Genomic DNA, 27,910 nt, shown 5'->3' with positions numbered 1-27,910 from the left:
TACAGTTTTGAGGCAGAATTCCTTCTTCACAGGGAAACCTCAGTTTTTGCTCTTTAGGCCTTCAGCTGATTGGATGAGGTTCACCAGTATTATTGAGAGTAATCTCCTTTACTAAAGTCAGCTGATTGTAAATGTTAATCATATCTACAAAATTCCTTCATAGCAACATTTAGTCTAGTGTTTGACCAAGCACCTGGGCATCATAGCTCTAGTGAAACTGACACATAAAATTAACCATCACAAGCAGCATCCCTGGTCTCTGCCTACTATCTGCCTGTTGCAGCCTCCCCTTCCCCAGTCGTGACAACCAAAAATGTCTTTAGACCTCGCCAAGTATTCCGTGGGAGGGGTAGCAAAATATCTCCCCACCCCTGCTTGAGAACCATCGGCCTAACATATATTGACTTTTTTGGATAATCTTCATTTTGTTTTCAAATTTATTGGCAAAAACTTTATAGTAATTTCATATTGTTAAGGTCTGTAGGATCTATAGTGATCTCCCCATTTTTATTCCTGAGATTTATTATTTGTACTTTTTTCTTTTTTTAGCAGGAGTTCATCAGTAAAAATAAATCTTTTTAAAGAACTAACTTTATCTTTGTTGACCCTCTCTATTGTATGTTTTCTGTTTCCTAAATGTTTGCTCTTTATTGTTATTGTTATTTGCTCATGTTGTTTCTACTTCTACATTTAAATGTTTTTTCCCTTAAATTCTTGAGATACATGCATAGATCACTTTATAAAGATGCATTTTAAATAGATAAATTTTCATCTAAGCATGGCTTTAGCTGCATTGTACAAATCTTGACATGTGGTTTTCATTATTCAGTTTTAAATATTTCTTAATTTCCATTATGTTTTTTTCTTTGACTCATGTATCATTTATATGTTTTGATTTTTAAGTATATGGTGATTACATTTATTCTGCTTTGGTTGTATAGTGCTTCTTGAATCTGTACCTTGGGGCTTTCTTCTGTTTTAGAAATTCTCAGCCATTTCTTTTCTAATCTTGCTTCTGTCCTACTTTCTCTTTTCTCCTCCTCTCGGTTTATTTTTACATGTTAGAACTTTTCATTTTATCCTATTTTTCTTTTGTTCTCTTTTCTGAATTTTTTATTCCTTTGTTTCTCTCCACGTAAGTCTAGATATTTTCTTCTGACTGTTCTTGTCATTCTCCAGTTTTCTCTTTCATTGGACCTAATCTGCTGTTAAACTATCTATTGAAATCTTTTCACTTATCTTTCCCGGTTTTTGTCTTTCCACTTGGTTCTTTTTTTGTATAGTTTTTAGTTCTTTGCTAACATTCTCTTGTGAACATGATAGCATAGTTATTTTAAAATCTGGTCATATGCTGTCAATATCTACATCTCCTTTGGATCGAAATATTTCTATTGCCTATTTTTTCTGTTGGTTTTTGGTCTTATCTTGCTTTCTCCTGCCCAGTTGTTTTTGACTGGGTACTACATATTGCATATGAATAATTGTAGAGATTATTTGCTGTTCTGAGTGATTGATCTTACTCTAGAGAGGATTTATTTTTGCTTCTGGCCTGCAGCTCTAGGAATATTAACAACCCCAGATCACCTTCATCAAATCAGGGGCTATGATTATTTGAAGCTGGTTTTTCAGAATGCTGTCTCTTGTCTTCCTTTAATCATTGACGGATGCGTCCAGTGATGCTTCTTTATCCCATTTTCCTTTTATTTAAGTTGAACCTTTCAAGCATTTACTTAACCATTCCCATGCAATTGGTTAATTTCTAGTTTTTTGCTAATATGTTTAACATGCCTAGAAATACCCTTGGGAACAAATTTTTATTTGTCTCTTTATCTGTTTTAATTCCCTTAGAAATTCTCAAAAGTGGGTATGCAGAACCCCCCACCCAATATTTTGTGCGCCCTCTGAATCTGTTAATGTAACAAGAAAATAAAAGTTTATTTTTTATTAATTTTCTTATTGTTTATACCATTGACTTAAAGAATTACTGTATGCTATAATATTAAATATTATGCTATTAAATATGCTGGTAACTTTAAATTTGTCTTTAAATTTATTGACTTATTTCAAGATATTCAAGTATTAGGAATTATCTTGCATAGTTCACCAGAAATAAAAATCACATTTGAGTCTTCTCCTTCTTTCCTGAACTAGATTTGTCATTTGACATATATGAGGGTCAGATTACTGCATTACTTGGCCACAGTGGAACAGGAAAGAGTACATTGATGAATATTCTTTGTGGATTATGCCCGCCTTCTGATGGTGAGAGTTTTCTGACTTAAAAAAAGAAAAATCTCTTACTTCATTTTATTAGCCTTATTTAACTAAGGTATCACTATATAATTATTTATCCCTCAAATAAATACTTACTGATTTTTGTCAATGATTTGGGACCAACTTTTGTATCTATCAAGGTGTTTCTTTGTTTTTTTGATTACACACATTTGTATGTTTTCCAGTATAAAATAAAAATGATTCAATCATGTTTAATAAAGTAAAAAAGATCTAATTTTGTACATATTTTATCAGATATTTTGTGTGTGTGTATGTTGTTTATTTTTCATTTTCAAGGAAGGATAAATCAGTAATTAATTGGAAATTAAATGAGACCTATAGATATTTCAGGTTAAGAAAATAGATACAGATTTCTAATGCAGCAGGAGTTCAAAAGGAAAGAATGATAAATGTCAATACCATCTCCTAAAATAGAATTTTAAGAGCAATGCCTCAAACATAATTGTTATATGTGATTGCCCTTTAGGGGAAAATTCAATATGGCAGCTCCACATTTCCACAATAACCAAACACAGGTAGAGTGGCAGTGCAGTAAATATTTTACTTTAAAAAAGGGCTGAATTTCCATGTATTGAATCTGTATCTTTTTAAATGTAGTTTAACTTTTAAAATTAGTTTGATTTTTTTGCTTATTCCTAATTGTGTTACTCTTTGATGATAGTAATACTAACTTACATTTATATAAGAATTTATGATTTTTGTTGCAATTACCAATACATTATCATACTGATTTGACAGTTCTTAAGTGGGATATTTTAGCATTCAGTTTATATAAGAAAAAAGCTGGAATTCAGATTGTCATTTTTCTCAAGACCACACAACTAATACTTAGGGGGAAATTTTTAGTTCTTTGTTCTCTTTGCTATTGCATAATGTCTGGAAATGAAGAAAAGTTACTACTGGAATATAAGTATAAGTAATGTGCCAGTTAAGCTTCTTTGCTCTTTCCACTATGTGATATGCCCTGAAAATGAAGGAAAATGAGATTGGAATATAAATGGAAGCAAATCACCAATAGTATGTGGTAAATGAGGGTTATTGTCTCTTCCAAATTTATATTAACTCTTACCCTATATGTCTGTTACATACAAGTAACTAAAAAATTAGTATATATAAAGCATATATACTTTTTAATATTTAATATATTTATTATAAATGTAAATATATGTTTTGCTTTTAGGGTTTGCATCCATATATGGGCACAGAGTCTCAGAAATAGATGAAATGTTTGAAGCGAGAAAAATGATTGGCATTTGTCCACAGTTAGATATACACTTTGATGTTTTGACAGTAGAAGAAAATTTGTCCATTTTGGCTTCAATCAAAGGAATACCAGCCAATAATGTAATACAAGAAGTATGTTATTCATATAGAAATCTTTACTTTTGTTTCCTGTAAATTAAGAACCTTTTGTAATAACTTTTGTAATAAAACTGTCCTTGAAAATCTAAATATAAAACCAGTTCAGAACCAGTAAACAGAAAGTCATTACAAAGAATTATATAGAATTTGAAGTAAAAGTTTTAGCACCTATAAAATAGTTGTTTCATCTGGAGGATGCTAGTCTCTCAATGTTGATGTTTCTTTCTTTTCTTCCTTCCTGTACTTTCACATCTGCCCTCTCCCCCAGCCACACACGCACACAGAGCCTTTACCCTGATCCCTTCTCCACTACCAGGAATCACAAAAGTCAAACAGACCTTTCCATCATGAATCTTTTCATCTGTTGTTTCAAAATTATTTACGAATGTGTGTCAAGATTAAACTCTATAGTAAAAGAAAATTTTTAAAGTTGGTTTTAAAAATGGAACACTTAAAAACTAATATTGAGGGGGCCAGTCCTGTGGCCGAGTGGTTAAAATTCTGCATGTTCCACTTCGGTGGCCCAGGTTCCTGGGTTTGGATCCTGCGTGTGGACCTACTCCACTCATCAGCCATGCTGTGGAGGCATCCCACATACAAGGTAGAGGAAGATTGGCACAGATGTTAGCTCGGGGTGAATCTTCTTCACCAAAAAAAACCCCTCCAAAAACTGAAAAACTAATATTGATAATTATGTAATTGGTGTGATTTAAAAAATAACATTGTTCACACTTTACTTTTACAGGTGCAGAAGGTTTTACTGGATTTAGACATGCAGGCTATCAAAGATAATCAAGCTAAAAAGTTAAGTGGTGGTCAAAAAAGGAAACTGTCTTTAGGAATTGCTGTTCTTGGGAATCCAAAGGTAAACAAACATTAGTATCACTGATGAGATAATTTTAAATTATGTTGAATAAAAAAGTAGGTTGTAGAATATATATACACACACACACAAATTATGTAAAGTTTAAACATACATAAAATACGATATGTTATTATGGATGTAATTGTAATAATGTTTTAAAACGGAGGTCAGAAAGATATATAACATCTTTATGATAGTGGTCACCTCTAGGAGGGGGAATGGAAAGGACGTACTTCAGTTAGATCTGCAATGTTTTATTTCTTTAAAAAAATATCTGAAGAAAATGGCCAAAAAGTAACATTTGTTAAATTTCACGGTGGCTCTAAAAGTATTGTTCTATTATTCTCTGTAGTTTTCTATATATTTGTAATAGTTCATGATAAAAATTTAAAAGTAAAATCAAAGGAATAGTTGTTTTTCACTGTCCTGCTGATTAATTTTGTATGTGTCTGTTTTGTGCTGTTCTCTGTCTGTAGAACCAGAGAACCGGCTGGTACAGTGCACAGAGCTAGAAAGCTGCCAGTGCATGCCTGCAGCCAGGAGCCCCAGTGGTCCCCACCATCCTGCCACCTTTTCCCTTGCTGCTGCAGCTTGGGGATGACTTTGTATTCTGGCTTTATGTTAATCTGTCTTCCTCTCAAACCCCACCACCATATTCTTGAAATTAAAAATAGTTTTAAAACAAATTGCTTCCCTTTAGCCAATATAGGGCATACTTCTCTAATAAACAATTGTTATATCTACAAAATTTCATTGTTCAGATAAAAGCAATATATTTAATTTTTGTTTGTTTGTTTGTTTGTTTTTGATTGTTATTACACTTACGTCTTATACATCACAGACATTAATCTTTTAAAATTAAACCAAGGAAAGAATTCGTTTGCCAAACTGATAATTTTAAAAATTTGTGCTCACATATGAATGAAAAACTCAGGTCTAATATAGTTCTGATGGGCAATAATAACTTAGAATGTGGCAGCTTTAAAATGTCCACAAAAATTTTATTTATTTTAGTTTTCCTGAGGATTCCTTGCCTTCCCCATCCCTTTTCACACAGATACTATTGCTAGATGAACCAACAGCTGGAATGGACCCCTGTTCTCGTCATATTGTTTGGAATCTTCTAAAATACAGAAAATCTAATCGTGTGACAGTGTTTAGTACTCATTTCATGGATGAAGCTGACATTCTTGCTGGTGAGATACTTACTTTATTTTTGAAGGATAAGGTCATAGGGCCAAACAGGAGATTGGACATAGAGATGCTGAATCCTGAGGAGTAAATAAAGAAGGTGTGTGTTCTTCACAAAAAAGTGTTAAAATTTTTAAAAATTACATATATTTGTATTGGGGAGTCCCTCAGCCCACCCCAGGTTCAGTTATTTGCTAGGAGAACTCATAGGACTCGCATAGTCATACTCACAGGTATGAGTTATTACAGTGAGACTGAAGGGATATGAAGCAAAGCCAGCAAAGGGAAAAGGCACGTGGAACAGAGTCTGGAGGAAACCAGACGCAAACTTCCAAGAATCCTCTCCCACGGGAGTCACACAGGATGTGCAGAATTCCTCTAGCAATGAGTTGTTAAATTCACACATTAAAACACGTGTGAAATGTTGTCGACTAGGGAAGCTCATTAGAGGCTCTCCCCAGGATTTTTGTTAGGTGCTGCTCGTATAGGAACCCTCTGCCTGGCATATACTGAAATTCCAGACTCCCAGAAGGAAAGCAGGTGTTAACCGTCATTTACATTGTTTGTACAGTTTAGGTACAGTGAAGCACCCTTATTTGTTCTGGGCATGGTGGGAACACTGCTACAATCCAGGTTTCCAGACCCCAGTCAAGGGCCAGCCTTGTAAGCGTGCCATTCTGACAATAACAGTCTCAGACCTGCTATGTTAACTGTTTTCTGCACAATTTTAAACACATACACACATATAAAGAATCCAGATTTAAGCCAACAGAATTTTTAATAACTGTGACAAGATTCAAGAGTTTGAAATGTAGATTAACTTCTTTGTTTATAATATAATCTAAGAAATTGGGCATATCATTCATCTTTTCAGCAGTATCCTTTTTTTTTTTTTTAGCATTTTGTTTTTTTGTCTTTTTTACACGTGGTTGTAAAGCAAATTGTGAACGTGCTTGCATTAGTAAGCCCTTTAGGAAGAGGAGATATTTGGAGCAGTATCAGGAAAGTAGACTCTAGACAGGCTGCCTGGGTACAATTACTGGCTTCGTCACTTGTGAAAAGTGGGCAAACTGTATATTTCCTCATTGCCTCAGTGTCCTCATCTGAAAAATAGGTGATGATCATCTAGTACCTTCCTCTTAAGGTTATTGTGATAATTTAATGAGCTAATGCATTGGCATCTCATATAGTAATCTATAAAATATAAATGCCAATTATTAATGCTGTTACTAACTCAAAAATTGAAATGCAAATCTCTGTTTACAGATAGGAAAGCTGTCATATCACAAGGAATGTTGAAATGTGTTGGTTCTTCAATTTTTCTCAAAAGTAAATGGGGGATTGGCTACCGCCTGAGGTATCATTCATTCTTTATTGACTTTATTCTTTATTATATTCTTGGTCTACTGTTAATATATTTAGTGTTTGCCATAATGTGCTTTGCCCATTTTTTTATGGCACTAACTTTAACTTAAAACATTCAGAATTTATTTTTGGTTGTTTACTGAGTAATCATAAAAAAAAGTGATTTTTGATTCTCTCTAGCATGTACATAGACAGATACTGTGCCACGGAATCTCTTTCTTCTCTGGTTAAACAACATATACCTGGAGCTACTTTATTACAACAGAATGACCAACAGCTTGTGTACAGTCTGCCTTTTAAGGACATGGACAAATTTTCAGGTATTACCTACTTGCAGTTTCTTGGTCTTTGAACTAGGATCTTGCACTGGAAATAGTTCACTTGATTTACTTTCTTGTTTAGTTTTCTGTGTAATATTTACAGCTCCAAGGTGGCCAGAGTTAATATTTTGTCTCTGCTTTATTTTACTTTTGAAAATCAGAAATACAAGCTAATGTGTGTGGGGTTTTTTTGTTTTTGTTTTTTTTACCAACAGCATGCAAGAAACTAACTACTGTATTAAGTAAATAACTATGTTTGCTTTGCTGTCAAGAAAGAAATAATTTCCTTGTAGGCCTCCTGGGAATAAGATGTGTACTCATTTATAGTTGTTTGTGTATGTCCTCAAGTTCTTTTCCAGTTTCATGGTTCCACAGTGAATTATATGATTATATGGTAAACCCTGGAATTATTTTAATTGTAGCATTAGTTTGTTGCTTTATAATCAGAAACTCAGACTCAGTCTCCTTTATCTGTTTAGGGATCTCTTAAGAGGATATTAATTATGTAGATATTCTGCAGAATTCCCATTGCATTTATCTCATGATTACATAGAAATTTTCTGTTAGTTTAATTGGTTTCTTCCAAGAAGAAAAAAAATATGAATCATTAATTAGCTGGATTGAAGTACAGATGCCAACTTAATGTACCTTGTCTATCATTCTGTCTATAAAATATTTCTTAGTTTTAATTTGTAATATGATAAATGTCTAATAGATATATTTCCATAAACAAACATTCCTTGGGGTCCTTAGTAATTTATAACAATGTTAAAGGGGTCCTGAGACCAAAAAGTTTGAGAACCACTGTGCTAGCAGTGTAAATTTAGTCATATCCTATTTTTAGAAGATATTTTAGGATAATTCATGATAGTATGCTTAACTATACAACATTCTTTCATATTTTTCTTTTAGGTTTATTTTCTGATCTAGATATTCATTCAAATTTGGGTGTTATTTCTTATGGTGTTTCCATGACGACTTTGGAAGATGTATTCTTAAAGTTAGAAGTTGAAGCAGAAATTGACCAAGCAGGTAAAAACAAAACGAACACAACATTTTAGGCAGTGAACCAGATAGATAATGGATAAGACAAATAATTATGTAAGCATGTGAAATTTATATTTTGGGGAAGAAAAGGCAGAAATAAACAGGTAAATAGATAAGTTATTGAGATATTTACTGATAGTGATTAGAATTATGAAGGAAATAATGGGGTGGTCTTAGGAGGCAGATAGCTTAGATTGTATCTTCAGGGAGGACTTTGTTGAGATGATATTTAAGCTGAGACCTGGATGGCAAGAAATAAGTAGGTGTAGATTTTTCAGAGTTTTAAAGCATAGGAGTAACATGATCTGATTCGCATTATTAAAAAATGCGTTCTGGCTGTTGAGTGGATTGTAAAGGAAGTGTGAAAGCAGGAAGACCAGTTAGGAAACTGTTACACTTAATCTTAGCTTGAGCTAGGATGGTAGTGAAAATGGGGAAACATGAACAGATTTGGGTTATATTAGTGATGCTGGTGATGACTTGCTGATAGATTAAGTATTAGGAGTTGGGGAAAGGAAGGAATCAAGAATATTTCCTAAGCTTTTGGCCTGAGAACTGGTAATGGAATTGCCATTTTCTGAGAATTGGGAAGGAGCAGGTTTGTGGAAAGAAGGAATCCAGGCATGAATTTTGGCTATATTGTTTGATAGCCAAGTGGAGGTGTACAGTGGGCAGTTGGATGAACACATTTAGAGTTAAGTGAAGATGTTAGGACTGGAGATACAAATTCTGGAGGTACTCATATATAGATGGCGCCATGGGATTGAATGAAATCACTTGCGTAGAGGGTACAGATACGAGTAGAGGGCCCAGCCCTGAGGTTGAGCAGTGAAGGGCTAAAAAGGGCTGTAAAGGAGCAATTATTGTTCTTTCTTTCTTCACAAAAGGGGATGTAAAAGCCAAGACAAATGGTACCAGTTATTTGCTGATTGCTGTGAAGAATAAGATGAGAACAGAAAAGATGGGTTTGGTAGAAGAGAAGACAGTGAGGAATTTGGTAGTGTGGAAGCCAGTGGTGACCTTGACAAGAACAATTTCAGTGCGTCTGTAGGTTAAGAAGAGAATGTGAGTTGAGGAAACTTTTCTTAAATTGAAGCTTAGCCAGATGGTTGCCGTGGTAGGTCAGGAGAGTGAAGGAAATGGAGATGTTTCTCTCAAACATGGAGAAAAGAGAAGACTCGAGTTTATGATGAGGACATCATATCAGATTGTAGTCGGAGAGGGAAAGTTCACATACAAATTTTGGATCTTAGACAGTTGGAGAATAACAAGGTATTAAATTTGGGCATGCATCCAGTGTGAGGAAATTGAGTAGAGAGAAAGGTGTAGGAATAGAAGAAATAAAGGAAGTTAGAGGTCACGATGTAGAACGCATTATCAGTGAAGATATTTGTAGTACTTAGGATGACGGAAGAGAATTACATGGAGAGGATGCTTGTATGTGTGGTGCTGAATATTTTGAGGTATACAGTAGTTTCTAGAAATGTTGGATAGTGGGATAAAGATGTGAAGGGTCTGCTCTGTCTAGGTGTTGCTGGCTTTTTTCTGTAGTACCTTTAAGTCTACCATGCAGAATAAATTTACGTTTAACATCGGCTTGCTTTCAGTTTGGCCTATTTTAATCATTTTACTTTTCAAAGGTCAATGTACATCAAATTCTGTAGAAGGTAAATTGATACTCCCTGAATACTATGATTCTAATATAAAATATTTTAGCACCCTTTTTTTGGTTTGATTAGTCCACTGTATCAGAGGAAGAGAGGAATTGAACTTGTTCATCTTACTAAGTCATTCATCTAAACTGTTAGGTTGGTAAGATACCGGGATAACCAGGTTGTACTTAAATATTATTTTATGCAGTATTCCATTTCACTCTTAAAACTTTTAATGTTTACTCATTTTTTTTTTTTAAAGATTTTATTTTTTTTCCATTTTCTCCCCAAAGCCCCCAGGTACATAGCTGTATATTCTTCATTGTGGGTCCTTCTAGTTGTGGCATGTGGGACGCTGCCTCAGCGTGGTTTGATGAGCAGTGCCATGTCCGCGCCCAGGATTCGAACCAACGAAACACTGGGCCACCTGCAGTGGAGCGCACGAACTTAACCACTCGGCCACGGGGCCAGCCCAATGTTTACTCATTTTTTAAGTCTAGGATAAGTCTAAGAAATCCCTCTTTGTGGCCCTCATCATACTGAAGCCAATTTTCATCTCTTTTAAATTGAATCACTGTTATAAAAATAATGTATCCTGGTTTCTATCCCATCGATTAATTTTGTCTGTTTTTGGTTTAGTGGATTCAGTCATATGGCATCCCTCTTTTGCTTCTGGCTTCTTTTACTTAATATTATGTTTGTAAGATTCAAACTACTGTGCAGTAGTTGGTTCACTTTCATTGTTTTGCACTATGCTATTGCCAGAGTATTTTATAACTTATTCATTTACCTATTGATAGACTTTTAAGTTGTTTCCAGTTTATGGCCACTCTGGGTAGGGTGCTAGCTAAGAATGTTCTTGTATGTGTTTTAGTTAACCTGTGTACAAATCTTACATATCTCTGTTGGGTTTATACCTAATACGTGGTTCCTTGAGTCATAAGATAATCATATGTGCGGTTTTGATAATATTGCCAAAGTAAATGAGAGTTCCATTTGTCCTACATCACCACCAGATGTGTACTTCTTTAAAATTTACATGCTTCAGAAAGGTTTTCATCCTTTTAAGGCGTATATCATAATTTTCTATCTTTTTGTTTTGTTTTGGCCAATAGATTATAGTGTATTTACTCAGCAGCCACCAGAAGAAGAAATGGATTCAAAATCTTTCGATGAAATGGAGCAGAGCTTACTTATTCTTTCTGAAACCAAGGCTTCTCGAGTGAGCACCATGAGCCTTTGGAAACAGCAGGTGTACACAATAGCCAAGTTTCATTTCCTTACCTTGAAACGTGAAAGTAAATCAGTGAGATCAGTGTAAGTATAATCACTCTGCCGCCTGATGAGTTGTTTTTTTAAGGAGACGAATTGAATTTACCATCTTAATTTTTTAAATGTTGTTATAAGTAAATATATGTAGTTTTGAAAGATTAAAACTGTATTTTCATAATGTCTGAGAAAAAAATTATGCTTTTAGTAATTTCATTGAATACTATTAGAGCTTTACTCTTTTTTTAAACTAGCATTTTTGTCTCATCTGTAAAATGAGGGAGTGACAAATATTCTCTAATTATGTAATTTGTGAATTATTGTCTTTGTATTTAAATTTTATTTTGCATTTATATTTTTCACAATTATTTTGCATCTATTACTAATATTTATAACCACTTGTTGTAAACAGGAAGAGTAAGTTTTATCTTATCAAATGAAGAAGCTGAAATATAAGGAAGGCTTTATAGCTAGTAGAACTGGGATCAAAATGACATCTTTTCAACTTAGCTTTGCCTCTCTCAGTTAGGTTCCCAGGGGGTTCTAGGCACTGAATTACTTGGAGATAACATTAATACTTTCATATACTACTCACCCATCTTGTTAGATCCAAAATGGCAGTATAAATAAAACTTAATAATCAAGAATAAGAGTATTGTTATGTTTGAAATATGCTGAATTCATTTGCTTTTTTGCCCTAATTTATTCAATATCAAAGAATTGTATCTGATTTATTAGTGTCAGAATTACTGAAAGAAAATTACTTATTTAAATCAGTATGTCAGTTTATTTAACTAAACACTATTTTCATAAAATACTGCCTGAAAAACAGCAAAGTGTCTTAGCTCAGGCTGCCATAACAAAATAACATAGACTGAGTGGCTTGAAAGCAGAAACTTATTTTCTCACAGTTCTAAGAGCTAGAAATGACATTAGGGTACCAGCATGGTGGAGTTCTGGTGAGGACTCTCTTCCTTGCTTGCAGATGGGCCACCATCCAGCTGTCTGCACACATGATTTCTTTCTGCACGCACAGGAGAAGAGACAGAGGGCGCTAATCCCATCAATGAAAGCCCTACCCTCCTGACCTTATCTAATCCTGATTACCTCCCATAGGCCTCACCTCTAAATACCATCACATTGAGTGTTAGGGCTTCAACATATGAACTTGAGGGAGGGTGGCACATTCAGTTCATAACAAAAAGTATTGTGTGGTCAGGTATGCATTTGACTATCTATGCATTTAGAAAATGTTGTATCTCATATTCCCTCTCTTAAAGAGTTTTTCATTAGCATATAAAAATACTCGAGAGGTAAAGAAATTATCTCAACTTTGTATAGCCTGGAGTTTCCAAATATCATTTAACCATGACGTTTTTCTTTTTAGCTTAAAACACCTGTTAACTTATTGGGGAACTAGAGTTCAATGCAGAATGCTTTTAGAAATGCTAGTTTGGGTGTACTTAAAACAATTGAAGAATAGTTTTTAAAAAATTATAGGGATTCTGAAAATTAAAAAATGCTAGTGTGGTAATCTAAACTCTCAACCCACTTGTTGACAGCTATCATAATGTAGAGATACGTCGCAGGGTAAGATAGAAGGATACTGCCTTCCAGATAGAAGGGCATTTTGAATGGATAATAGAGTTATGTGCTTGACCGGGTGCAAATGATGAGCCTTATAACTGACTGTGGTATATCTTGTTTTGCCTCTGGAGGAGCAATGGAAATTGATGTGGTGAGGATGAAGTTCAAAGATAATCAAAGTTTCGCTGTATTTTTCTTTTCTTTCCTGTATCTAAAATATTTTTGTATCATGTATTTTCTAAAATATGTGGAGAGTAAATAGTTAGAATAGAGGGAGGGCAGGAAATAGTTCCTTCAGGAGAATAAAGATGTAAATGTGATATAATGTCTGGTTCTTCAAAAGTTAAAAGTTTACATATGCTATAAAAAGTTCAGGGTGACTCTGATCCAACATACGTTTTTATAACTTTTAATTTTGTCATTGAATATTGGCTTTCTGTCCAATACTGTCATGAGATCATTTTGAAGAGCAGAAATTCTCCCAAGTGCTATTTTTTTCGTTTCATTTCTTTCTTTCCTTTTTTTTTTTCTTTTAATGAGTACCTTTTAACTGTCATGTGAGGGAATATTTTTCTATAGATTTATATTTTAATGTATCTTGAGCTGTATTTTTTTTTTCCTTCCAGGTTGCTTCTGCTTTTAATTTTTTTCGCAGTTCAGATTTTTATGTTTTTGGTGCATCGCTCCTTTAAAAATGCTGTGGTTCCCATCAAACTTGGTCCAGACTTATATTTTCTAAAACCTGGAGATAAACCTCATAAATATAAAACAACTCTGCTTCTTCAAAATTCTACTGGTGAGAGTGTGTGAAGGTCTGTGATGTGTGTGGGTCAGGGCTTGGGGGTGAGGGGTACATTGAGGTCAGAGATTGGGACTTCAGAAATTTATGAAGGTAAAGGTATAGTCTGCACAGTCTAAATTTAAAAAATCTCCTTATGATGTTGAGTGATATATTACAGAGATGAAATTTTGGTATAAGTGTAGATGACAGTTTTTAAAAATACTCTGATTTATACTGCTTGTAGTAATAAAATGTCATTTTTTAATAGTATCAACATATTCTCAGAGCAGCATGTTTCATCTCAAAGTTAATGATGAGCAAAATAAACTTCAGAAGTTGAAAACCCCTTTTATTTTTTAAAGATTGGCACCTGAGCTAACAACTGTTGCCAGTCTTCTTTTTTGTTTTTCTTTCTGCTTTTCTCCCTCCAAAACCCCCCCAGTACATAGTTGTATATTTTAGTTGTGGGTCCTCCTAGTTGTGGCACTTGGGATGCCACCTCACCGTGGCCTGATGAGTGGTGCCATGTCCGCGCCCAGGATCCAAACCAGTGAAACCCTGGGCTGCCAAGCGGAGCACGCGAACTTAACCACTCGGCCGCGGGGCCGGCTCCCAATAAACCCTCTTTAGAAAGAGTTACAGTATGTAATATTTATGCAGTTATATATCTAAATAGAAGTGTTTAAATAGTTCTTCAACGACTTATCTGAAAAATTAATTAGAATTAAGAAAAATTGCTTTGGATGTAAATATTACAATCAAATACATTAAATTTGTAATGAGTATTTTTGAAGGGCTATTGATTATTCTTATTACATAATTGTCAGATATAAAAAAGAATTAAAAGCATGTGGCCTTGAGCAAGGCTCTGAACAAGTTAAAAAAAACTGACGTAGGATTCTGCTTTTCAGAATATTAAAACCTAATACAGAATTTCATTAATACCTGATGTCTTGTTCCTGCATCTTCCGTCTGCATAGCTAGTTTGTAGTCCCAAGTTTCTTGAAGAGTAAAATCAAGCTTAACTAACTGGCAAATTTACAGCAAAAAAAATAAGCAGCTTCGTTTGCTTATCTTGCTGAAATATGTTAGTTGAATTTCATCTAACCCTTTCTATACTCACAAACTCTTGGGAGTTTAACATTTCTGAAAAGTTTGCCTATGTTCTAGTATCTTTTATTTTTGATTTATTATTAACTGCAGAGCTTTGCCCAGTGTTAAAACAATAATCATAGGTAGTGATAATTATAAATTACTCTTAAAATCATCACTTTTAAAATCTGGCTCTCAGTTTACTGTGTAACTTTTATTCTTTTGGAGGGAGAAGGCATTTAGTGATAGAAAACTGCTCTTGAATAGAAAATGTTATGTTTTGCAATTTATTCGTTCATTAGAATTCTTGTTTTTGGTTTTAATATACGTTTCATATTGCTAAAACATAGTATTGCGTGGAGCCTTATACTCCGATATTATGACTTTTTTTGTGTTTGGGGAATTGTACATGTATCTCAACTCTTTCTACTTTGAGTACACTCTCACTGATCTGCAGAAATCCTAATATTTTCAAAGTTTTATCCCTTCTATTGTTTTTTAGTGTTTCTAGAATTGCTTACCTGTATCCCATATTTTCCTAGGCCTTGTTATTTGTCCTAAATGAAGCCACTTTAGGAACCACTGGCCTCTGTGTGTATATATTGGGTGGTATCTTACCCCCCTTGCGGAGCTTTTTGTATCCTAGGTGATACAGTTCATTCAATTAATAACATAGCTGTCTTCTCAAGAGTACAGAGCTACTCTGGCAAGCTGGAGGTGAGAGGTGAGTTAAGGCACTAGCTTAGGAGTAAATGTAGTGCCACCAGAAGCACCCTTCTCTCTGACGCTCGAGTTTGGTGCTGAGTCTGATCCGTCCTGCCATGCTACTCAGTTACTCATAGTGTTTTCCTTTGTTTGATTTTGATTTCTCTAAAAGTCTCATTTGTCCTTCCTTGCATCCTGGCTTTTGTGATGGTGCAGGGGGAACTATTTCTGTTCATCAACATGTTGGTATTGATTTGAACCTTAGACAGGATTCAGAATCTTTCCCTTGGCTCCAGGCAACGTAAAGAATGTAGATAGAGGCCTGTATGTGTTTTAATATTTTCAGACAATTGACATTTCTAAAATTTGTCTTTTCAAAGCACACAGAAATCCCCTAAGGAGTGATGTTACCTAACTCCACACCCTGGCTTCTCCCTTTCTGAGCCCAGTAGGTTATCTTGTTACATAAAATTGCCAGGTAGATTTTTATTCTCACTATGTAACCAAATTTCGTGTGAGTGTCAGATAAACTTTCAATATGAGTAGTAGCAGCAGCAGCAGCAGCTAGAATTTGCATAATTGCTGTGTGCTACATGTTCTGCTCTAAAGGCCTGTGTCTTTATTGACTTGGATTTGAATCCAGGCTGACTGGCTCCAGGGCCAGTGTTCTTAATCACACCTTATCTAATCAAGATAAAATATTTTTTTAAAAAGAACTCTTTCCAATGTTATTAAAAGCCTGTGTCTGTTTCTCATTTAAACTGATTCTTTATTATTTGCTTATTTTCTAATTCCAGACTCTGATATCAGTGATCTTATTAGCTTTTTCACAAACCAGGACATAATGATAACGATGTTTAATGACAGTGACTATGTATCTGCTGCTCCCCATAGTGCAGCTTTAAATGTGATGTATTCAGAAAAGGTAAGAGTAATGTATGTGAATGAATACCCATATGAAAGTTGTAAAAGATTAAGATACTTCCTCTAAAATTAATGATTTGCTGATTTGATCTCAGTTGGAAATTTAGAATTTACTTTTGGAAATAGCTAGCTGTGTTTATAATATATTTTATGCCCTTATGGGTGACCAATATATAAATCTACAAAGAATTTAATTTTATTTTTGTGTCATATTTTTGTTTAAAATATCTGTAGATTTCAAACTAGGTTGTCTTTATCCATCTGTCTTTATTGAATATTATTTCTGTGATTTGTTGAACCAATTTTTAGTACAGTTAGTGAGAATTAGCTTAGTTGGTGAGAAAAGGTTGGTACATAGCAACAATGTATCTACTTATATATGGTATATAATAAGTCTCTATTTTTTTACATCGTAGGACTATGTTTTTACTGCTGTTTTCAACAGTACTATGGTTTATTCTTTACCCGTATTGATGAATATCATTAGTAACTACTATCTTTATCATTCAAATGTGACTGAAAGCATCCAGGTCTGGAATACCCCGTTCTTTCAAGTAAGCAATCTTAAAAAAATGTGTGTGTGTATATATAGTGACTATAAAAAGCCAAGTGATAATAACAAATGAAATCCGTAGGTGTTCATCTTGTGATGTCTCCTAGTCTTCTTAAAACTTGAGTTGGGGATGGTTTACATCTGGGTTCAGGAGTCCCCGTATTAGTTTACTTCAGGGCCAAAGAGCTTCTGTCTTGGTACTGATATTTTTGTAGAGCATGTAAGTATTTTTTATATTAATAATAGAAGAAAAATTAAGTTAAAAATGAATATTGTTCATCTAAAATCTGGATACTTGGGGTATCGAAAGAACCTTGAGAAGTCACCCAGAGAATCATTTTTCCTCCAGATAGGACTGTTGGATTATAAATATGAAAATTAAGTCTCCAGAAGAATACTCAACATTTTTCTCTTAATCCTTATGTTTTGTTTTTCATATATTGAAAAATCAATGGACAAGTACCTTTGTGTTATAGCATTTTCTATTTTCTATTGCTGTACTGTTTAACAGCTTTATTGAGATGTACTTCATACACTAATTCACCCATTTAAAGTATGTAATTCAGCGCTTTTTATTATGTTCATAGAGTTCTGCAACCCTCACCACAATCGTTTCTATATTTCATCGCTCCACCAGGAAACTCTTGTACCTATTAGTTAATCACTTGCTAAGTTCCCCTACCCCTAGCCAACCACTAATCTACTTTCTGTCTCTATGGCTATGTAACATACACCCCAAACTTCTTTAGTTTACTGTAATCTTTTGCCATGTTTAAGTGTAAATCACATCAAAGATTAATTTAGTACTCTTCTTGTTATAATTATACTTAGACATGGGGATAAAGTAACATCAAATTTACATTTTAAAAAGGTCACTGGCACCAGGGTGGAGAGAGATTGCTGTGGGGGGAATTGAGGTGGAGGAGAGGAAAGGAGGTTAAATAAATCAGATCAGAGGTTCTTTTACTACATATTTAGATGAGAGGAGATGATGAGTGTCTGAATTAATGCAGTGTCAGTAACAATCCTGATAGAGTTAAAAATATGTGACATACTTCATCACTGTTGCATTTGTGAGATGAGATGAGGAGAAGAGAGGTGTCATATTGCTTACACTTCTGGGTAATGTGCATAGTAGTACCATTCACCAATTTTGAGAACATAGGCAGAAGAGAGATTTTTGTTTTGTTTTGGTGGAATGGAGATACTGATTCAATTTGGAGTTGTTGCCTATCCTTGTGACATTTGCTTGATGGACATGTTAGGCATTTGGATGGGTGAATTCAGAGAGATTTCTGGACAGGAAATAAATATTTGGGAATCACCAGTGCATAGGTGATGTTGAAATCACCAAAGTTGTAAATCATCCCTTGTGATTTTATTGTGAACTAATTCAAGCCTACAGAAAATAAACAGCCATGTATCTACTTCCTAAATGTTTCAAATGTTAATATCTTATCATATGTTTTATTTAATAAAACTTTAAAGATACAGTTGAAGCTTCCAGTATATCCTCCCCGTCTTGTTCCTTTCTACTCCATGAAGTAACAACCACAATTCAAAATTATAATTCCTGTACATGTTTTTATGATGTTACTGCATTTGTATGTATCCATAACTATTACAAAAGATCTAGCAACTTTCCATCAAACACTGACATATAATCATACCATTTTTAAAAACCAGGGGAAAGAAATGAGACGTTTTAAAACTCACTATTCATAGATATAGTCTTAATAATGTTCCACGGTTTTTTTTCTTCCTTCATCAGAGTCTGTGTGATTGACTCCAACTGTAGTCTCATTAATCTCCACTTCTTGTACTACTTAGCTTGCATGTTTGTTGGTTCTATCTGGGTCTTCCATTATAGTGTACCAGGGTTTGGGACAAATTCTACAGTGTCATATGGCATGAATTAAGGAATTGGCTTTATTGCTAAAAACTCAGCAGGGGAGGCTCAGCAAGATGCCCTGTTTCCACATTATGCTGTGGAGGAGTGTGCCACGGCCAGGGTGTCTGCTAGACATGGTGTGGGTTCTTTTCTAGTGCAGAGTCCTTCCCTGTCCCATGGGCATATCTTCTTACAGAACCAGGGTAGGAAAAAGGCCTTGTTGAGAGTAGGGGATAATGAAGTGCTCCTGATAATGGATAGTTTGCACTTGGGACGCCAGCTGTTTACTAGTTTGTCTGTCTGTACCTGGTTCTTGCAGTTAGGACTGTTGGGGTCTGTGGGAATTATAGTCTCCCATGCTGGAGAGAAGCAGCTTCTAGTTCCATAGGAAGCTGAGCTTGGGTGCAGCTTTTCCCAGTGGAGAAAAGGAGGTCCCTAAGATCCCAGCTGGTTCATAGTCCAGGCAACCAATGAAGGCATCAAAGATTATTCTGAGATGGTCATATTCATTGCATAAGACCACTGGTGGACATGTTAACTGCTTTTCATGCACATTATTATTTTTAATTAAATGGTGAATCTTAATTTATATGCCATATTTTTCTGTGCTGTAGATATGAAAATGGAAGTACGGTCATCTGCTCTGGATCATATAGCTATTTAATAAGTGGCAAAGTTGGTCCTGTAGCTCACTGCCTGTTACCTCTGACACCTGTTCTTTTCTATAGACTATGCCTAGAATAGATATCCTAATTGGTTTCTTCAGTAGTTTTGATAGTCTTTTTTAGAAAGTACTAAGAGGATATAAAGTGATTTTCAGTTCTGTTTCTTATTCTTTGGTTGTCTTTCAGGAAATTACAGACATAGTTTTTAAAATTGAGCTGTATTTTCAAGCAGCTTTACTTGGAATCATTGTTACTGCAATGCCACCTTACTTTGCCATGGAAAATGCAGAGAATCATAAGGTAATGACTCACTTAAAAAAATTACAGGTATAGTTTGCCAATAAGAAATGTCATAGAAAAAAAAAAACCTGTTTGCGTGAGTGTAAGACTTCTGTATAATTATTTCAGGAGTAAGTAAATGGAGTATAAATGCATTTATTAGTAATAGTAATAACGATCATTACTTGAGTCTGTGCCATGTACTTTAAAAGTTATATTTTTTAATTTTTCAACATCGTGAAGTAAATTTTATATTACCCACTTTATTTATAGGTCACGAAATGGAAGGGTGGGAGTGTTCATCTAATGAGCCCAGGTTGACTCAACTTGTTTAAGTAGTGGATCTAGGAACTGACTATGATCCTTATGTTCTTAATTGGTACACTAAGCTGCCTCTCCTCTTTAACCCTTAGTAGAATTTATTGAATGTATAAGGCACTTAATTTTTGCTAAATGAGAAAAAAAAAAAAGTGAAAAATGATTGTGATCATCAGGGCCTGGGAAAAATTGCTATGTGTCCAGAGGTTTCTTTGGTGTTCTTTCATCTTTTCTGCCCCTTTCTGTTTTGATATCCGTGGGCTGACGGTGATCTTGTACAGTCTTTTGGCTATTCAAAGCCTTCCACTCTTCCACTCTGCTGAGATTCTCTCTTCCTCCTCTAATCAAAATTTTCATTCTCGGTATGTCTCTTATTAGCTTAATGGAAGCAAATTTGTCTAAATTAATTTACACAATGTGATGGATAATAAGGTTAAACCTCATAGCAGAAAATTATATCTTTTAGTAATTTTCTTTTTTTTCTCCCCAAATCCCCCCAGTAATAGTTGTATATTTTAGTTGTGGGTCGTTCTCGTTGTGGCATGTGGGACGCCGCCTCAGCATGGCCTAATGAGTGGTGCCATGTCTGTGCCCAAGATCCAAACCAGCAAAACCCTGGGCCGCTGAAGTGGAGCATGCGAACTTAACCACTCGGCCTTGGGGCCAGCCCCTAGTAATTTTCTTTAGTGTAAAAGTAATACATTAATTTCAGAAGTTATTTTTAAAATATGTTCAATTTTTCTGTTATAAATATATATAAATATAGGAAAGATATAAAAACAATATAGGAAAATATAGGAAAGTATAAAAACAATAAAAATAATTCTTAACTCCCACAACTCAAATATAAAACTTAGTTGACAGTTGTGTTTTTCTCTTTTTTTGTCTCAACTTTGTTTTTCAGTTCAAATTTTTTTTTAGAGATAATTGTAGACTCCTATTAGATTGCAAGAAATTATACAAGATCCTTTAACCACTTTACCCCAATAATAACATCTTGCAAAACTACTCTACAGTATCACAACCAAGATAGCGACATTGATACAGTGAAGATACAGAATAGTTCCATTACTACAAAGATCCTTCCTATTGCCCTTTTCAAGCCCAGATCCCCACCCGACCCGCTCCCTGACCTCTGGCAACCACTAATCTGTTTCTCATTTCTGTAATTTTGATATTTCAAGAATTTATAAATGGAGTCACAGCATATTTACTTTTGGGATTGGCTTTTTTTACTCAGTATAATTCCCTGGAGATTCATCCAATTTGTGTGTATCAATAGTCCATTCCTTTTTTATTGCTGGGTAGTATTCTATGGTGTGGGTCTGGATTATTTCCAGTTTTTGACTATTATGAATTAAGCTGCTCTGAACATTTGTGTACAGATTTTTGTGTGAACATAAGTTTTCATTTTTCTGGGATAAGTGCCCAAGAATACAATTGCTGCATCATATGGTGATTGCATGTTTAGTTTTATAAGAAATTGTCAGACTGTTTTCCAGAGTGGATACACTGTTTTACATTCCCACCAGCAATAGGTGAATGACAAAAGCATGGATTATCCAAAATAATTGTATTTGACTTGGTTTATGTTTTTAAACTTATATTGAAATTTGTATTTTTTTCTTGTAATTCGTTAAGCACGAAAGTTGTCTTTTGTTTTTTCAATGCTCATATTTATTTCAACAAACAGCACTAGCTTGGGCAGGGCTGTTGGTGTAAACGTTGTCTTTTTTTTCTTTTAATCATTTCTCTTATTATTATTATTTTTATATTCCATGCTTCCCTTACCTCACTCTATGGTTAGCTGTTTCATATAATACCTTTAATTACTCAGTGTTGATGTTTTTATAGATGACAAAAATCAACTGAATAAAATTGTTATATATTTGGATTTATAAAATACTTTTAAAATTTCAAATTAAATAATGAGACAATGAGAGAGTTAGGAAAACTGTTAAATTTACGGTTAGTACACAGGAAAACGCTGTTACATTTATGTACTACACAGGAGTCTCTAGAAGGCTTTTAAATGCACTATCAGTACGGAGTTTCATGTTTAACCCGAAAGCCCTATGTAAATCTGTTACCGCCTACAAACGTAGATTCTTACCCATCACACAAGAAGGGCCAAATAAAAACTGGAACGCTGGGCTTATGGCAAGGAAAGGGTTTTTATTTCTGATGATATCAGCTAGGAGACGAGAGTAAGCCCTCAAATTTGTCTCCTTTCATCTCGTCTCCCTGAAAGAGGGGAGGTGAGGGGTTTTCAAGGTTTGTGAGGAATGTGGCTGCTTGTAGATGGTGGGGGAGTCAGTGGCCTTGCTGGTCGGAGCTTTCCCACCCCTTCAGGAGGCTGTTTGCAGGAAGGAGGAGATGATAAGGAAACTTGCAGGTTGGTGACCTTGGCCATTTGTCTTCATGGCAGATAGTGGATTCTGGAGCCAGGAGCCAGGGAGTAAGTAGGGAAAGAGTGCTTGGGTTTTAACCCCATGTATGCTAGGTTTAATGTAGGGGAACTGATACCAGGACAGGCTTCAAATCCAGAGGTTACTTGGCAGTTTATTAGTGTTTTCATGAAAGGTTAAGTTCTAAAAGAGTCCTTTTCTTGTTTAAAACATATTTTCCCATCTCTTTCCACAGATTTTCAAAAGCAGAAATGTTTTGGCTGCTTATTGTTTGCACAGCTATTACCCCCATGACACTTTTTGCTTTATTTTAGTTTTGTCTTTCTTAGCTGCTTTTCTGATTCTGAATAATTTTGTTAAAATAATTTTGTTAAAATTGTTGCATCTCAGAAATAGCCAAATTAAAGGCTAAATGGAATTTATATTTAGCTGTAGGGGGGGGCTTTTATTACCTGTAGGTCTGGAATGTGACCTTTATTGTTTTGTTGATGTAAAATTAAGAGTTTTGCAATAATCTGCTAGAGTTTTCTGTTTGTTTGTAAAATGTTTAAAATTATAATCAATTTTTTTCCCTTTTTCTTTTAGATCAAAGCTTATACTCAGCTTAAACTTTCAGGTCTTTTACCATCTGCATATTGGATTGGACAAGCTATTGTTGATATCCCCTTATTTTTTCTTGTTCTTATTTTGATGCTAGGAAGTTTATTTGCATTTCATTATGGATTATATTTTTATCCTGTAAAGTTCCTTTCTGTGGTAAGTTAACATCAGTTGTACTCATGCTATTTGTAAATGTTATTTTAAAAAACTAAGTCTTTATAATGTGACGGTCGGTTGAGTAATTTGGATATGAATATTTTACAGAAAATAGAACCAGTGTCTGTTCAGTTATTGTATATGATATCTGTGATTAATGCAATTTATATTACTATAAGTGATTTTTAAAACAATAACTTACTACCATTATAAAATAATTCTTTGAAACTAGGATGGTCTTTCATATAGACTGTCTACTTGTGTATAATTAGGAATGCTTAAACAGACAATCCTTCCTTAAAATATCTTCCTTGTTTCTGTGCCTGAAAATAATTTCACAAAGAAGAAACTTTTTTATTCCATAATTTACAATATGGTTTAAGATACTAAGGGAGAGTATAATTTTCATTCATGTTCACATGTAAATGACTGATAGTAGACCCTTTCATCCGAATGGTGTATGTTAGGAAAAAGGGAAAACAAACCTAGATGAGGTTGGGGTTGCTGAAAATAAACTTAGCAGTTTTGCCAGAGATCATAGTGACTTTACATATTCATTTCTGCCTTATAAATTAATAAATGTTTTTCTTAAAAATTTAGACAGTGCATTAAATGTATATTAAAATGATAATTAATAGTTGATTGAGAAGGATAAAGTTGTAACCAGCTATTACACTTGTTTTTATAAAAAAATGATAAGAGATACCATTTTACTTGGCATAAAAAAGAACTACAATTAGTGTTCATTTTAAACGACTTATTGAGGATTGTGTTAATAATTAGTTAAAAGTGTGAGTTTTATTGATTTAGAAGAAATGTGAGTGGTAACTTCTTAGGCAATCACAATTTCAGTTTTTGGAGTGATTTTTTGAGCAATAAAATTTGAAGAATAATTATCCCTTAATATTTTAATACGACTAGCATTTTATATCATATGTATTGCTCACTATTCATCTTTTTACATAAAATATACCTTTCCGTTTTTACAGGTTTTTTGCCTTATTGGTTATGTTCCATCAGTTATTCTGTTTACCTATATTACTTCTTTCACTTTTAAAAAAATTTTAAATACCAAAGAATTTTGGTCATTTATCTATTCCGTGGTAAGTTACATTTTATGTTATTTTACTCCAACTTTTCATAGCAGCTTATTTGAAAGTCATAAACTCTCTCAGGGTTATACTCAAAAATGTTACTGTGTTTTTTCTAAGTACAGAACTTAGATAATAGATAGCTGGCAGCAGCTTTTTGTGTGTATATATGTCTTCTACATCATTCATTCCATGAAGGGATGATAGTGAAAGCATTTAAGAACTGCATGGCAAGGATGCCAGCTACAAACAACTGGTACCAGCATACTGACACTTCCTTGCTAAATATCATCTCTGGTTCCATGTTTTACTAGAGGATTGAAAACGTAGTTATTACTGAGGCACAAACTTACAAGCAAGTTTGTATGAAATTTCTGAACACTTTTTCACTTGTTTTCTCATGTTTTTCTCTAGACAGCGTTGGCTTGTGTTGCAATCACCGAAATTACTTTCTTTATGGGATACACAGTTACAGCTGTTCTTCATTATACCTTTTGCATAGTCATTCCAATCTATCCACTTCTAGGTTGTCTGATTTGTTTCATAAAGGTAGGTCTGTTAGGTGTTTTAATATTTAAAAGGCATAAATATTGCCTAATCTTTGGGATATGAGTTCCTGTACTGAAAAGAGAAAAAAAAATCATGTTAGCTGCTATAACTTGATTTAAATATTATTAATGCAACAGTTTAAAATTACTGTGGAATCTTTTCAAGCATGTCTTTAAACCTTAAAGTCCCAAAAGAGAGGGACCCTGTCCATTACATGTTCTCCGATGTCCAAAATGATGTACATAAATTGCAAGTATGATCTGACTTCAGTTATTTTGTTTGGTGGGAGCTTTTCAACAATTAAATAATGTATTGTACTGTAAAGGGATGAGAGAAAATAAAGTGTAAGAGGTTTTTTTCCAAGAAAAAATAAAATACAGATTAGTTTTATTATACCTGGATAATTGAAAAACATTTCCATGTGTTCAGGAAAATAATTAAGTGATGAATTACTGACTTAGGATAATTGCTGATTAAGTCTACTCACTAATCTCCCCTCCTTTTTTTGCTTTAGTTTATTACGTTGAATTTGTATCTTCCCAGATAGAAATATTTTGGGATGGGGAAGATTTTAATCTAAGTACAAATCATCGCTATTAATATTAATAGCTAATTTATGTATAGAGAATATGTTTGCTGAACAAAAGGCCTTTTTTTTTATTTTAATCCAAATATTTCTATGCATTGCAGCTAAAAGAAAACTGCTAATCACAGCACTTTTGACATGAAATATATGGGTTTTTCCCTCACATAAAGTAATCATCATGCTAGCCATCTGGAATTAGCGCAGACCCCACAGGTTAAGGGCTCAGTCCCACAAGACTGCCTCCCATTTCAGACACCAATTACAAGTAGTGGGTCCCCCAGTTACCCACACTCCTGTCTGACTTGGATACAAATCCAGAGTTCCTATGACCCTCTCTCAGGTTCAGTAATTTGCTATAATGGCTTATGGAACTCAGGAAATTTACTGTTACCGGGGTTTATTATAACAGATACACAAATGAGCAATCAGAGTAGGAGGTACGTAGAGCAAGGTCCAAAAGGGTCCCAAGTGCAGGAGCTTCTGTCCCATGGAGTTCAGAGGTGCCACCCTCCCAACACGTGGATGCATTTACCAATCTGAAAGCTGTCCCAACCCTGTGTTTAGGGTTTTTATGGTGGTTCTATTACTTAGGCATGATAAGTTAATCTCCAAACCCCTCTCCCCTTCTCAGTGGTCAGTGGATGGCACTGAAGGTTCCACCCCTCTCATCACTTTGTTGGTCCCTCAGCGACCAGCCCACATCCTCCAAGAGTAACTTTATTTGCATAAACTCAGCTTTGGTTGAAAGGGGCTTGTTTTAAATAACCAAAGATGCTCCCATCACCTCTGTCACTCAGGAAGTGCCAAGGGTATTAGAAGCTGTGTGCCAGGAACCCAGGTCAAAGACCAAATATTATATCACAATGTCATGGCAGCATATAAATTTTCAAAAATTTTTGTCTTAGATTTCTTGGAAGAATACTAGAAAAAATGAGGACACCTATAATCCATGGGATAGGCTTTTGGTGGCTGTTATATCGGTAAGAAATGACAAAAATGTTTGTGTTAGCCTGTTACCTTAAGAATAGTTTGGTTTTATGATTTTAACTTTCTTTTTAGTTTTTATCCTGTTGCGTGAAAACAAAAGTGTGTAAAAAGTCAAGTATGTTAGTTAATGCTAGCTAATGTGGATTGCACTGGTAATACCTTTCATTTACTGACTATGCCCATTTTAATATACTTGGCTTTTTCATGTTATTCTATTTAATTATAATTCTGGCTTCCTCAGAAGCAAAAGCAGAGCTGTTTTTCTTTTGATTGTATTTTATGAAGCTGACAACCAGTGAACTTTATAGAGGTAGACAACTATATGAAAGATTATTTTACTAAAAATCTGCTTTGGTTTGTATTAAAATTTATTCTTAACTCGTATGGCATGCAAAAAAGTTGTGATTAATTTTTTTGGTGATGGTAAGGAACCTGATAAATCTGGTCTTCGTTCTGTTGGTGTAAGCCGAAGAAAACATTTGGTCATGAGCTGTTATGTGTTCTTCTTTTAGCCTTACCTGCAGTGTGTACTGTGGATTTTCCTCTTACAGTACTATGAGAAAAAATATGGAGGCAGATCAATAAGAAAGGATCCCTTTTTCAGGTCAGTTAATTTTTTTCTAAGTTTTAATGTTTTTTAGTATGTTTACAGAGTTATGCAGCCATCAACATAATCTAATTTTCGATCATTTCCTTCACCTCCAAAAGAAACCTTATGCCCATTAGTGGTCACTTCCCCATCCCCCGAGTCCTATATAACCAGTAATCTACTTTCTGTCTCTATAGATTTGCCAATTTTGAACATTTATATAAATGGAATTATACAATATGTAGTGGGGGTTTTTTTCACTTTTTATTAAGATTATGATAGTTTACAACCTTGTGAAATTTCAGTTGTACATTATTGTTAGTCATGTTGTAGGTGCACCACTTCACCCTTTGTGCCCTACCCCCACCCCGCCTTTCCCCTGGTAACCAGCAATCAATTCTCTTTGTCTCTGTTTTTAACTTCCACCTGTGAGTGGAGTCATACAGAGTTCGTCTTTCTCTGTCTGGCTTATTTCACTTAACGTAATACCCTCAAGGTCCATCCATGTTGTTGTGAATGGGACGATTTTGTCTTTTTTTATGGCTGAGTAGTATTCCATTGTATGTATATACCATATCTTCTTTATCCAGTTATCAGTTGATGGGCATTTAGTTTGCTTCTACGACATGGCTATTGTAAATAATGCTGCAATGAACATAGGGGTGCATGGGACTTTTGGAATTGCTGATTTCAAGTTCTTAGGATAGATACCCAGTAGTGGGATGGCTGGGTCATAAGGTATTTCTATTTTTAACTTTTTGAGAAATCTCCATACTGTTTTCC

The 27,910-nt window shown here is 34.5% G+C and overlaps 1 protein-coding gene across 5 annotated transcripts in view; it reads left to right on the top strand.

The window, feature by feature from the left end:
• ABCA5 (ATP binding cassette subfamily A member 5) overlaps nucleotides 1-27,910 on the top strand; it is a 71,550-nt gene that overhangs the window by 27,363 nt on the left and 16,277 nt on the right. For all 5 annotated transcript variants that reach the window (XM_046675874.1, XM_046675872.1, XM_046675873.1 and 2 more), the window contains 17 exons: nucleotides 2,152-2,262; nucleotides 3,476-3,651; nucleotides 4,403-4,522; nucleotides 5,580-5,718; nucleotides 6,980-7,070; nucleotides 7,259-7,398; nucleotides 8,311-8,430; nucleotides 11,213-11,414; nucleotides 13,580-13,749; nucleotides 16,329-16,456; nucleotides 16,872-17,009; nucleotides 19,751-19,864; nucleotides 23,155-23,325; nucleotides 24,315-24,428; nucleotides 24,831-24,965; nucleotides 26,457-26,531; nucleotides 27,051-27,142. In XM_046675874.1, the coding sequence (XP_046531830.1) occupies nucleotides 2,152-2,262; nucleotides 3,476-3,651; nucleotides 4,403-4,522; nucleotides 5,580-5,718; nucleotides 6,980-7,070; nucleotides 7,259-7,398; nucleotides 8,311-8,430; nucleotides 11,213-11,414; nucleotides 13,580-13,749; nucleotides 16,329-16,456; nucleotides 16,872-17,009; nucleotides 19,751-19,864; nucleotides 23,155-23,325; nucleotides 24,315-24,428; nucleotides 24,831-24,965; nucleotides 26,457-26,531; nucleotides 27,051-27,142 (2,236 nt within the window). The remainder of the gene's footprint in view (nucleotides 1-2,151; nucleotides 2,263-3,475; nucleotides 3,652-4,402; nucleotides 4,523-5,579; nucleotides 5,719-6,979; nucleotides 7,071-7,258; nucleotides 7,399-8,310; nucleotides 8,431-11,212; nucleotides 11,415-13,579; nucleotides 13,750-16,328; nucleotides 16,457-16,871; nucleotides 17,010-19,750; nucleotides 19,865-23,154; nucleotides 23,326-24,314; nucleotides 24,429-24,830; nucleotides 24,966-26,456; nucleotides 26,532-27,050; nucleotides 27,143-27,910) is intronic.

The sequence above is a fragment of the Equus quagga genome, chromosome 11, assembly GCF_021613505.1.
Source record: "Equus quagga isolate Etosha38 chromosome 11, UCLA_HA_Equagga_1.0, whole genome shotgun sequence".
Lineage (NCBI taxonomy): Eukaryota > Metazoa > Chordata > Mammalia > Perissodactyla > Equidae > Equus > Equus quagga.
The sequence above is the reverse complement of the archived record's forward strand: the minus strand, read 5'-3'. Positions and strand labels throughout refer to the sequence as shown.